Genomic DNA, 11,585 nt, shown 5'->3' with positions numbered 1-11,585 from the left:
CTTACTACCACGACACCCATAACTACTGCCTTACTACCACGACTACTGCCTTACTACCACGACTACTGCCTTACTACCACGACTACCATAACTACTGCCTTACTTCCACGACTACCATAACTACTGCCTTACTGCTACGACTACTGCCTTACTACCACGACTACCATAACTACTGCCTTACTACCACGACTACCATAACTACTGCCTTGCTGCCACGACTACCATAACTATTGCCTTACTGCCACGACTACTGCCTTACTACCACGACTACTGCCTTACTGCCACGACTACCATAACTACTGTCTTACTACCACGACTACCATAACTACTGCCTTACTACCACGACTACCATAACTACTGCCTTACTACCACGACACCCATAACTACTGCCTTACTACCACGACTACCATAACTACTGCCTTACTGCCACGACTATCATAACTACTGCCTTACTGCCACGACTACCATAACTACTGCCTTACTATCACAACACCCATAACTACTGCCTTACTACCAAGACTACCATAACTACTGCCTTACTACCACGATACCCATAACTACTGCCTTACTACCACGACTACCAAAACTACTGCCTTACTGCCACGACTACCATAACTACTGCCATACTGTCACGATGACTGCCTTACTGCCACGACTACCATAACTACTGCCTTACTGCCACGACTACCATAACTACTGCCTTACTACCACGACTACCATAACTACTGCCTTACTACCACGACTACCATAACTACTGCCTTACTGCCACGACTACCATAACTACTGCCTTACTGCCATGACTACCATAACTACTGCCTTACTGCCACGACACCCATGCAGTGAGGGAAAAAAGTATTTGATCGCCTGCTGATGTTGTACGTTTGCCCACTGACAAAGAAATTATCAGTCTTTAATTTTAATGGTAGGTTTATTTGAACGGTGAGAAACATAATAACAACAAAAAGCCAGAAAAACGCATGTCAAAAATTTTATAAATTGATTTGCATGTTAATGAGGGAAATAAGTATTTGACCCCTCTGCAAAACATGACTTAGTACTTGGTGGCAAAACCCTTGTTGGCAATCACAGAGGTCAGACGTTTATTGTAGTTGGCCACCAGGTTTGCACACATCTCAGGAGGGATTTTGTCTCACTCCTCTTTGCAGATCTTCTCCAAGTCATTAAGGTTTCGAGGCTGACGTTTGGCAACTCGAACCTTCAGCTCCCTCCACAGATTTTCTATGGGCTTAAGGTTTGGAGACTGGCTAGGCCACTCCAGGACCTTAATGTGCTTCTTCTTGAGCCACTCCTTTGTTGCCTTGGCCGTGCGTTTTGGGTCATTGTCATGCTGGAATACCCATCCACGACCCATTTCCAATGCCCTGGCCGAGGGAAGGAGGTTCTCACCCAAGATTTGACGGTACATGGCCCCGTCCATGGTCCCTTTGATGCGGTGAAGTTGTCCTGTCCCCTTAGCAGAAAAACACCCCCAAAGCATAATGTTTCCACCTCCATGTTTGACGGTGGGGATGGTGCTCTTGGGGTCATAGGCAGCATTCCTCCTCCTTCTCCAAACACGGCGAGTTGAGTTGATGCCAAAGAGCTCAATTTTGGTCTCATCTGACCACAACACTTTCACCCAGTTGTCCTCTGAATCATTCAGATGTGCATTGGCAAACTTCAGACGGGCATCTATATGTGCTTTCTTGAGCAGAGGGACCTTGCGGGCGCTGCAGGATTTCAGTCCTTCACAGCGTAGTGTGTTACCAATTGTTTTCTTGGTGACTGGTCCCAGCTGCCTTGAGATCATTGACAAGATCCTTCCGTGTAGTTCTGGGCTGATTCCTCACCGTTCTCATGATCATTGAAACTCCACGAGGTGAGATCTTGCATGGAGCCCCAGGCCGAGGGAGATTGACAGTTCTTTTGTATTTCTTCCATTTGCGAATAATTGCACCAACTGTTGTCACCTTCTCACCAAGCTGCTTGGCAATGGTCTTGTAGCCCATTCCAGCCTTGTGTAGGTCTACAATCTTGTCCCTGACATCCTTGATCCCCTACAAAATCAGTAGGAGATCAAATACTTTTTTCACTCACTGTAACTACTGCCTTGCTGCCACGACTACCATAACTACTGCCTTACTGCCACAACTACTGCCTTACTGCCACGACTACTATAACTACTGCCTTACTTCCATACACCAAGGCCGTAGCCATGGAGTCAAAATTGGGGGGGGGGACCACATTTTCCAGGTCTGCCCCCCCCCCAGAAAAAAATCTAAATTTGAAAACAAATTTCCTGCCTAAAATATAAAAAAGTCACTAACACATAGGATGGACTTTTTATTTATTTTTTAGAATGTCTAATAATGCATTGTATTGTTTCATTGTATGTAATGGCAGAGAATCGGGATTAATAAAGTATATGGGGGGGGGGACATTTTGAGCACATTTGAATATTGGGATGTGTTCCCCCCCAATATATATTATAATTACGGCCTTGCCATACACGGTCGTTCCATTGCTGGATGAAGGCCTCCCTAAAACCTATTTCTGAGTTCGAACCGGTTCATGCTAACCCACGCATAGGAGGACTATCGTTATAATCTTCGTCAGCCATGATCAATCCACTGCTGGATGAAAGTCTCCCGTAAGGCTATGTGTGGGGTCGAACCGGTTCATGCTAACCCACAAAGAACTGTTGTATCGTTATCTTTGTCAGCCATGATCAATCCGCTGCTGGATGAATACCTCCCTTAAGTCTCTGTCTGAGTACGAACTGGTTCATGCTAACCCACAAAGAACTGCTGTTTTGTTATCTTCGTCAGCCATGATCAATCCGCTGCTGGATGAAGGCCTCCCTTAAGCCTATGTGAGGGGGGTCTAACCGGTTCAAGCTAATCCACAAAGAACTGTTGTATCGTTATCTTTGTCAGCCATGATCAATCCACTGCTGGGTGAAGACCTCCGAAAAAAACCGGTTCACGAAAACCGATAATGCTCTGGCCTTTTTACTATCATAGTATGTCATACTCTTTGGTTCTTTCGATACCGAAAGAACCAAAGAGTATGGATTCCTGCAGTCACGAAAGTTTCAAATCAAGATATCATAGTGTTTGTCATCAGCCATGGTCTATCCACTGTTAAATAGAAGCCTTCCCAAGGGCTGTCTATTTGGGGGGGGGGGGGGGTGTTCCATAACCGGTTCAAGTAAAGCGCCAATGCGCTGACCTTGCATTTACATGATAACAATTACTGAGATTCATCAACAGCCGTGATCAATCCACTGCTGGATGAAGGTCTTCCTTCAAGCCGATGCTATCCATCCTTCACATCAGCGAATAAAACTTGCGTAACTTCATAATCGATCGTTAAATTCTGTAACGCGATGGACGCTCGTGCCAAACTGACCGGATTTATTGAAGGCGCTTTTTATTTTTTATTTTCCCCAAAGCTGTGAAAAACACAAACCGGCCAGGGTACTACAAAGATCCCCCGTGTAGCCTTGACAGACTGTTGGGGCAAGTGCTGTTAGCGAGCAGCACCTGTGAAGGCCGGCACGGCACACGAGGGAGGTCGGGTGGCCAGCACCACGCCCGGCCGCCTTTGTCTCCCCCGGTGGCGATGTTTACTACACACCGCACTCAGGTACTCATTTGAGGCCGAGTCGACCTAGGTGTCGACACGAACCCTGGTCAATTGCATAAGAAGCGAGTGGACGGAAGAGCAAAAGCACGGATGTCACCCCTAGTGCCTTAAGAACCCTTTGGTGACCCTAATGAAAAACCGGAGTTGAATTTGTTGCCAGTGACCTTTGACCCACGGACTAATACGTACGGCATCAATTCATATTTGAAGACAGCAATTAAATATAACGAGGACCAAACTGTGGACTCCTACGCTTCACTCAGCGGCATCCCCCACGCAATCCCGACGCGGGGAAAGTATTGCGCAGACGTCAATTAAGTTTCACATGTACCCGGAATTGGTGGTGATGCAAAGGGGATGGCACACATTTGTGACACTCAAGGTCAGAGCAAAGTCCACTTTGGCAAAGTTTTAACTGTACACTTTAAACTCGTTCGCTAGTTTGTCATTTTTGCCCATTAGTTTCCTAATGGGCAGTAATCTATTCACAATTTTGTGTTTCCCCCCCCCCCCCCAACTTTCTTACCCATGTTGGCCTCGAAAAGTAATTCCACGAAATCATCCCTGTACAGAAATGTTTCGTCTCCGTATACGAGATCAGTCTGCATTTGTGATGATTAACTTTTGACCCTTTGTCAGCCCACTCCTGGATGAAGGTCCCCAACCCCCCTCCATTCCATCGGTCCATGGGAGTTGTTTGACCATACTCTGGACTGCTCAGTCGGGCTGTGCGAAGCGGAGTCCCCCAACGCCGGTTCAGACGTCGCTCGCTTCCCATGTGAAGGCGCGTGTTGAAGAACTTCAACCGAGCCCACCACTCCGTGCCGACCGTTAAGAACGATCCGAGAATTTTAATGCGAACCGATGCAAGAGGAGACGTGGCCAAGCGGTGATGCGCGGTAGCCACTCATTTGCCGAAGTTCACGGTTTGAGACCCGGTGGTTGCCCTCCTCGCGTGCCCCCCCACCCCCCCCCGGGGTTAACGCAGCGACAGGGTTGCCCTGTTTTCTGAAAAATAAAGCGTGTGTGCGCGTTACGGAACCGAGATCCACATTTGCGCATCACTTAATTTGGAGAAAGAAAACAAAATACGACCGCTGGACTAATGCCCGAATGTGGTGGTCACACCACGTGATGCGCAGGAACTGCCGCCACTGGTTGGGCCCTCTCATCGCCACACATTGACGCGTGGCATTGGAACGGTTGAGAATAGATGTGATGTAATGCGCTTTGAATTGCCAACTCATTTACTATATACATTTTATTTTATTTTACCAGGTAAGGCCCACTGAGCTGGATGGATCTTTTTCAGAACCGACCTGGGCCACAAGTGATAAGCTCAATGAAGTGGCTTATCATGTGGAAATTTATAGCAGCCAAATATTCTAAAACGCAGGTTTGTGCCTAAACGTGGAGAGAAAACCATGGAGAACCCGGAAAAAAATCGACGCGACCACGGGGAGAACATGCAAACTCCAAATATACAGTCGTGAGGGTTGGGATCGAACCCACAAGGAGGTGACGGAGTTAACATGTCGCCACCATGGTGTCCTTATAAACACACCCTGTGAACACAAGCCCTTAAAAAAAGAAAATAGCTGCAATATAAACACATGTCACACACACGCACGCGCTTTACGGTACCGGCTTCCGTTTTATTACGATGAAAAGTAAAAAGTGCTATGTTATTTCCATTAAAAGCAATGACATGAGTGAGATATGGCCAAACACCAGTGCTTTCCCACAACCTTCAACTCAAATACCGCGCGCTCGGTCGGCATGTAATCATTTTTCACCGCGACCCGGCCTCAAGGCAATGGCCAACGAAAGACAGAAATCTGTGAAACCAAATTACTGTGGATGTTATTCAATAAAAGCCAACCATAACTTAAGACATCTTGTGTAATGAGCCTGCTGCATAGAACTCACGATGCTGCATAGAACCGATGATGATGATTTGAGAATTAGCAATTAAATTTGTGGACTGGAATGCAGGAAAAATAGTTTTTGTCCTTCAGCCGAGTAAACTGCAACAGGAAGCTAACGTTCGGCTGATGTGACCTCTGCATACCTGTTGACCATTGTTTGAAAACATGTATACATTGTTGCAATCAGCGTAGCGGAGGTGATGTTGAAACTTTTGTAATTCCCAACCCTCGCTTACCCACATTTAAAAAAAAATCCAAATGCAAAAAAAAACACCACGACTACAAAATAAACCCCATGACAAATAAATTCCTTGGTTTCAAACACAACAGTTGAAGATTATTTTAACAACTCGTATGACGAGACATGGCAACTTTGGAATTGCTTTAAAGTAGTTTTTCTATTTACGAGAGGTGTAACTATTCAACCCCTTGGTGAAATTATGAAAAGTCACCATTAGGATCACAATTCAAGATCGGTTATTTTGTTTTACACTGCGGGGGAATGTCAGCGGACGCCACTTGGCTGCAAGAGATTACGTGAACCCATTACATGAAATTACGAATTGTTACACCTTCAGCATTAATATAGGATGAACATCTTGAGTATTATATATTTTTTAAGATATTGTGAGTCAAGATGTACTGCCCTGACCTCTTCCAACTATGTGGGCCCCGTGTGGAAGCGGTGGCTGATTCATTAAAGGCAGAACTTTGATTGCAGTGGCTTGAGTTTAACAGCGACCCCATACCCTTGGTCTTCATAGAATGTTCAACACAGGTACAGGTATCCCTCGAATTACGACCGTTCAGCTTACGAAATTTCGCGTTCGTGCAAGTGACAAAATTACGGACAATTTTCGATGAGCGAAATCGAATTTTCCGTGTTGAAGAAATGTCACCGCGGCACGCGCTGTGAGATCACCAAACACGAACCGTCCGGGAGGATGCGTCGTCCGTCCGCGACAGCGTCACGATGTCCCTGCAGTGCAAGAGCAACGCCTCCACATCACCTTGCCGGTCATTTCAACGTGCAGATCTTTCAGTGAGTTCCGTGAAAAGGTGAATTATTTTGGTTTTTGATGCATTCTTATTCAATCGTTTTAATATGTCCTTAAATATTATCATTTTTGTGTTGTGAAAAGCGATATAGGTGGATGTTTTTTTAGGTTTGGAGTAGAGCTGGTATGACTGTCCAAAACACATCCATTTTTTATAGTCAATGAATGGGAAAGCCATTTCTGAGTGACAAAATTTCGTTTTGTGTTTGTTTTTTGAAGAACGCATCCCTTTTCGTAAATCGAGGGATACCTGGAAAGAGGACAACCGCAAGGTCTGAAAACCCTCATTTGCTGGCTCCCTCGTGCAATCCACATCCCATCTGTACCAGAATAGCCGTTACCTATTGCAATATTTCAGTGGGCCGATTACTACACTATCTGGCACATCGCATCCTCTTACCTCCACATATATACTCCCTGACCAATTACCTGCCCACACACCGTGCAGCATTTATGCACGGTGCAACTGTCTTTATCTGTAGAAACAAAGACAAATCCGACCTTTTCACGTATCTATTTGTACCTCTACAACGAGTCAAATTTGCGACGACGAGATGCACCGCATTTCAATGCTTGGGAGGATATTTCCAATATTGAATCCTTACTGCTATAGCCATCGCAATGTGCTGACGGTCATCGTTTTGGACGATGACCGTCGGCACATCGCCAAAAAGTTGAATGGCACGGGTGACAGCAGCGAAGTATTTTCAGATAGCGGACACTTCTGTTGCAGCGTATACACACGTCGTGGGTAAACATTGCGGAGCAAAGAGATTAGATTATATTGGGGGGGGGGGGGGCAGCGGTGGGATCTCCGTTTAAACAATACCCTTTGGCTCCCCACCAAAATGAAATTCAGAGAAAGGCTGCCCAGAGACAAAAGGTAATTAGCCATTGCAAAACTAGACAATCAAAAACCGCAACCAAATGTGAACATACGAGCGCATTCAGCGTTGCGTCCCGTATTGTTAAGAACGCGCCACGCATGGCTCAAGAACCTCTTCCAATCCGCGTTTCTAAAGTATGTTTCCTACACCGATGGTGGAATAATCGTCCACGGTTGTTACGTTTAGATGAAAACCCGAAGATTTCGAATGGTCGAACAGTCACCCAAAGCGTCATCTCCTAGGAGTGTATTACGCGTCCAGTGAAGGCGCCACGCCGTGTACAAAAAAAAACATGTACACCAAGCAGAAGCAGCAACGGCAAGAAAGCAAAGGTAGTCTTTTGTCTATGCCTGTTGCAATGAGACGCTCGTGCTTTTTTTTGTTACGAGATGCTGTAACAGAAGCTAAGTGGTGCACCCTGCAATTACTTGCTCATGCCACTGATTGGCAGAAGGGACTCCACAATGAGACCCACCCTCTGGAGGGTATTTTTTTATCCTACTTTTCCACACCGGCTAAACTTCTTGGAATGGGCCAGAAGTACCGGCACCTTTACCCTCCGCCGCACGGGGCTTGCCCGATCGACCTATGTTGGACCCATTTGTGCTGCGGTCTACCCGAGGGGTGGTGTACCGACCGTGAATTCTGCCCACCCTGGATGCCCGTCTACATACGAAGCGATCGAATGTTCCGGCCCGTGCTATTATACACCTACTGTCATTGATAACTACTTGTAAACATAGCGTGATGAGATTGCGGGAAAATTAGCTCGGATTGTGCTCGTGTCCAATGCAACAACAAGAGAAATGGGAGCCGGGTGTGACATTCCCTCTAGGAACACGTGGTTACGTTAAAATACCATAAACAAAACTTTTGCTGCCAAACGGAGAGAATTTTCTCAGCCTCCAAGTTTTTTTTGAAGTTTTTTTTTGACAGGTAAGGCCCACTCGGCTATCCAGCTCTTTTTTTTTTAGAAGCGACATGGCCACAAATTATAGCTCAATCAAATGGCTTACCACGTGGGCATTTTACAGCAGCCAAATACCCCCGGACGCATGTTTCTAAATTTGGAGGTGAAAACTGAAGAACCCGGAGAAAAATCAACGCGACCACAGGGAGAACATGCAAACTCCAAATATACAGGTGTCAGCGTAGGGATTGAACCCACGACCTCCTGTATACCTCGCGAGGTAGTTAACATCTCATTCTAGATTTGAAATTTTTTGTGACTGCAAGGATCCATACTCTTTGGTTCTTTCGGTAAAAGTCACGTAGGTGGAAAAGTAAATCAAAAATAAATATAAAAAATAATAGATATAAATCAATCACGACGTTTCGATTGCAACACAAGCAACCATCATCAGGTGTGATAACCACAGCAAGGAAATTTGCTGGTTATCACACCTGATGATGGAAATGTGCTGGTTATCACACCTGATGATGGTTGCTTGTGTTGCAATCGAAACGTCGTGATTGATTTATTTCTATTATTTTTTATATTTATTTTTTCACCTACGTGACTTTACCAAATAAACCAAAGAGTATAGTTAACATCTCGCCACCGTGGCACCCTATGCCGAGTCCCGAGGCACCCACCCACAACTTCATCAACCCACGCTGACCCGCGGTGGAGACGCAAGGTCAAACAACCATGACCGACATGGCATGGGGGATGCCTTCATTCAGCAGTGGCTTGACATATGGATATATTATTAGTATTACTATTTATATAGGGAAATTTTAGCAATTGACAATTCGGCGTCTTTCGGACGTGCCTTCTAAAATGTCCAGAATGCCCTTGTGTGTACCGATGGATTTAACCTTTACATCTTGACTTGCCAAATGTTTAAACTCATCAGTGAAATTTGCCAGCTACTCTTAAAACTTTGCATACATATACCATATATACATGTAGATGAGCCGTGTATTTTCATGGCACGCGTATGAAAAGACACAAACGGAGTTTCCAATAAGCGAAACATTGGCTCCGTACGTTATTCGCATTCTCTAAAACTGTGCCCTTCATGTTCTATATAGTATATATATGCGAGCCTCTTCATATACACTGCACATATATTACACAATGCATATACTGCATTTCTATACAAACTGAACATATATACACACATACGTGCAATTCTTCATAGAGCCCTGTACGTTATGCCATACAAGCCTTTATATTAAGAGTGACCCATCATCCAAAGGGTTTGCTTCAGTCCTGGGTTCAATTACAATTGTAATTGTCATTCACCATAATGTCGCCGTGAATTCACCGAACAATGTTGGAGTTTTTTTTCGTAATTTACGATTTTACCCCAGGTCTGGTCTGGTCGGCTTCCTCGTGGGCAACACAAAAAAAGTTTCCTTTACGATAATTTTGTTTTCATCGCGAATAATTGTGGCACGAGCGACGGGGGGGGGGGGGGGGGGGGCTCCTTTGCATCGATTCGCAAAAGTGGGGAGGGAGCACTGGAGTTCAAAACGATTATTTTTTTGGTAAAAAAATATAACCCAATGCTTCATGTCAATGCTGATGAATTGCACAGCAAACTTCTGAGGGCGGGCGGAACTGCGGCTTAAGATGCGTCCGTAGGAAAATACTCGCGGTTGGGGGGGGGGGGGACATCGGTTTCACGAGCAAAACCCAGGGTTCGCGACGCTTCATAAAAGGGTGGGGGGGGGGGAACAGGGTCGTTAAAAAATAGTGGCATCAATTAGGAGAGGTGGGGTTTTTGGCATTATCGGCACTTGGCTTTCGCAACTCTCTCGATGCCTTTTCTCGAGTTTCTTTGACGAATCTACATTATTCTCTCCGTGCAGTGTTCTGTGCTGTAAATTCTGCAACAAATGCCCCGCTCACATATCTGCCACTTCAGTGACAAATATTTTTTTTGTGAAAGAGCGCCTGGAAACCTCCTGTTTGTAACTTGACGAGGAGTTGTCGTCATTGCTCACCGTGCGCACGGAAGGCAGGCGCATGCTGAGAAAGTAAATTTTTCTAATTTCTAGGCATGTAACGATCCACTCATCGCTCAAAATCAGTTCTCACGCCGCCCGTCATTCGCCCGACGAATCGTGAGCTGCAACAATTGATTATTTGATGCATCGAAATTATATACATTTTCATGGGAGTTTATGAGAATGCAACCGAGGCGGAACAAATGAGACAAAAGATTAATCGATTCTTGAATAGATCCGCGGCCCCCCCCCACACACACGCCCTGAAAAAGCGTTGAATCGTGCAGGAAGCTGGCGTGCGAACCATTACGCGCCCGCTATTAAGAGACCGCTGCACCGCATTCCGAAAGCCGTGCGATAATTACGGGGACACGACAAAAGGCATAACTTACACGTACAGAGTTGCTCAGAAACTGATGCTGGCTGATGAAAGCCACCCCGGGGGGGGGGGGGGGAGGGGGCATGCTTGTGAAACCGATCGGGACAACCAGAGGGCATTTTTCCGCAAGGACGCCGGGGCCTCTGGAGACAGCGAAGAGGTCAAAGGGAGCGGGGCGGCATTTCGTGGGACCGCCCTGGCCTGCCCTCGCCGGTAGGCACGCGCCGACGGTGAGGTCTAGGAAAAGGAGGGTGGATGAGGAAATTTCGCACGATGGGATTTTCACCTGCGGAACACCTCCGTGTTGCGAAAACTTGAGTTGTCCCTGCAACACATAAATGCAGTCGGTCACCATCGGTCAGCAGGAATGTTACGGCTTAGAAATGTTCCATCGACGACACTTGCGGCATTGAACGCTGGCGTGTACAGGGGTGGAATGATTCAGCGGGTCCTGCGATTTGTTGATTTGTCATGATTCGATTCAATAATTTTGTATTTTAACATTACCGGTGGATGCTAGCGCCTATAGTGACTGCAAGAGGTGATTGAGAAGCCATTACATACAAAATATATCAATCGAAAAATGGATTCTTAACGCATGCCAGTCAATCCAAGTACCGCAAGCAATATAATTAGATTATATTGATGTACCATACCACCCCTTCAGTCGTAATTGAATATTATCGGAATACATTGCATGGTTTTAATGTCTTCATTACGGTAAGGA

General features: G+C 45.8%; 1 protein-coding gene across 3 annotated transcripts in view; it reads right to left on the bottom strand.

Annotated features, from left to right (window-relative positions):
* Positions 1-5,282: 5,282 nt before the first annotated feature.
* Positions 5,283-11,585, bottom strand: part of EIF4E2 (eukaryotic translation initiation factor 4E family member 2) — a 28,458-nt gene continuing 22,155 nt past the window's right edge. For 2 of the 3 annotated variants that reach the window (XM_032977846.2, XM_032977847.2), the window contains exons 7-8: positions 11,145-11,183; positions 5,283-6,555 (exon numbers count right to left, since the gene is read on the bottom strand). In XM_032977846.2, the coding sequence (XP_032833737.1) occupies positions 6,495-6,555; positions 11,145-11,183 (100 nt within the window). In that variant the 3' untranslated portion in view covers positions 5,283-6,494. Of the gene's footprint in view, positions 11,184-11,585 lie in introns of all 3 variants that reach the window. The other variant, XR_012930225.1, reaches the window with a different exon arrangement.

This window comes from Petromyzon marinus, chromosome 64, assembly GCF_048934315.1.
Source record: "Petromyzon marinus isolate PM22_M1 ecotype Great Lakes invasive population chromosome 64, UKy_Petmar_22M1.pri1.0, whole genome shotgun sequence".
Classification (NCBI taxonomy): Eukaryota; Metazoa; Chordata; class Hyperoartia; order Petromyzontiformes; family Petromyzontidae; genus Petromyzon; species Petromyzon marinus.
Note: the sequence above shows the minus strand (reverse complement) of the source record. Positions and strands in the feature narration are given on the sequence as shown.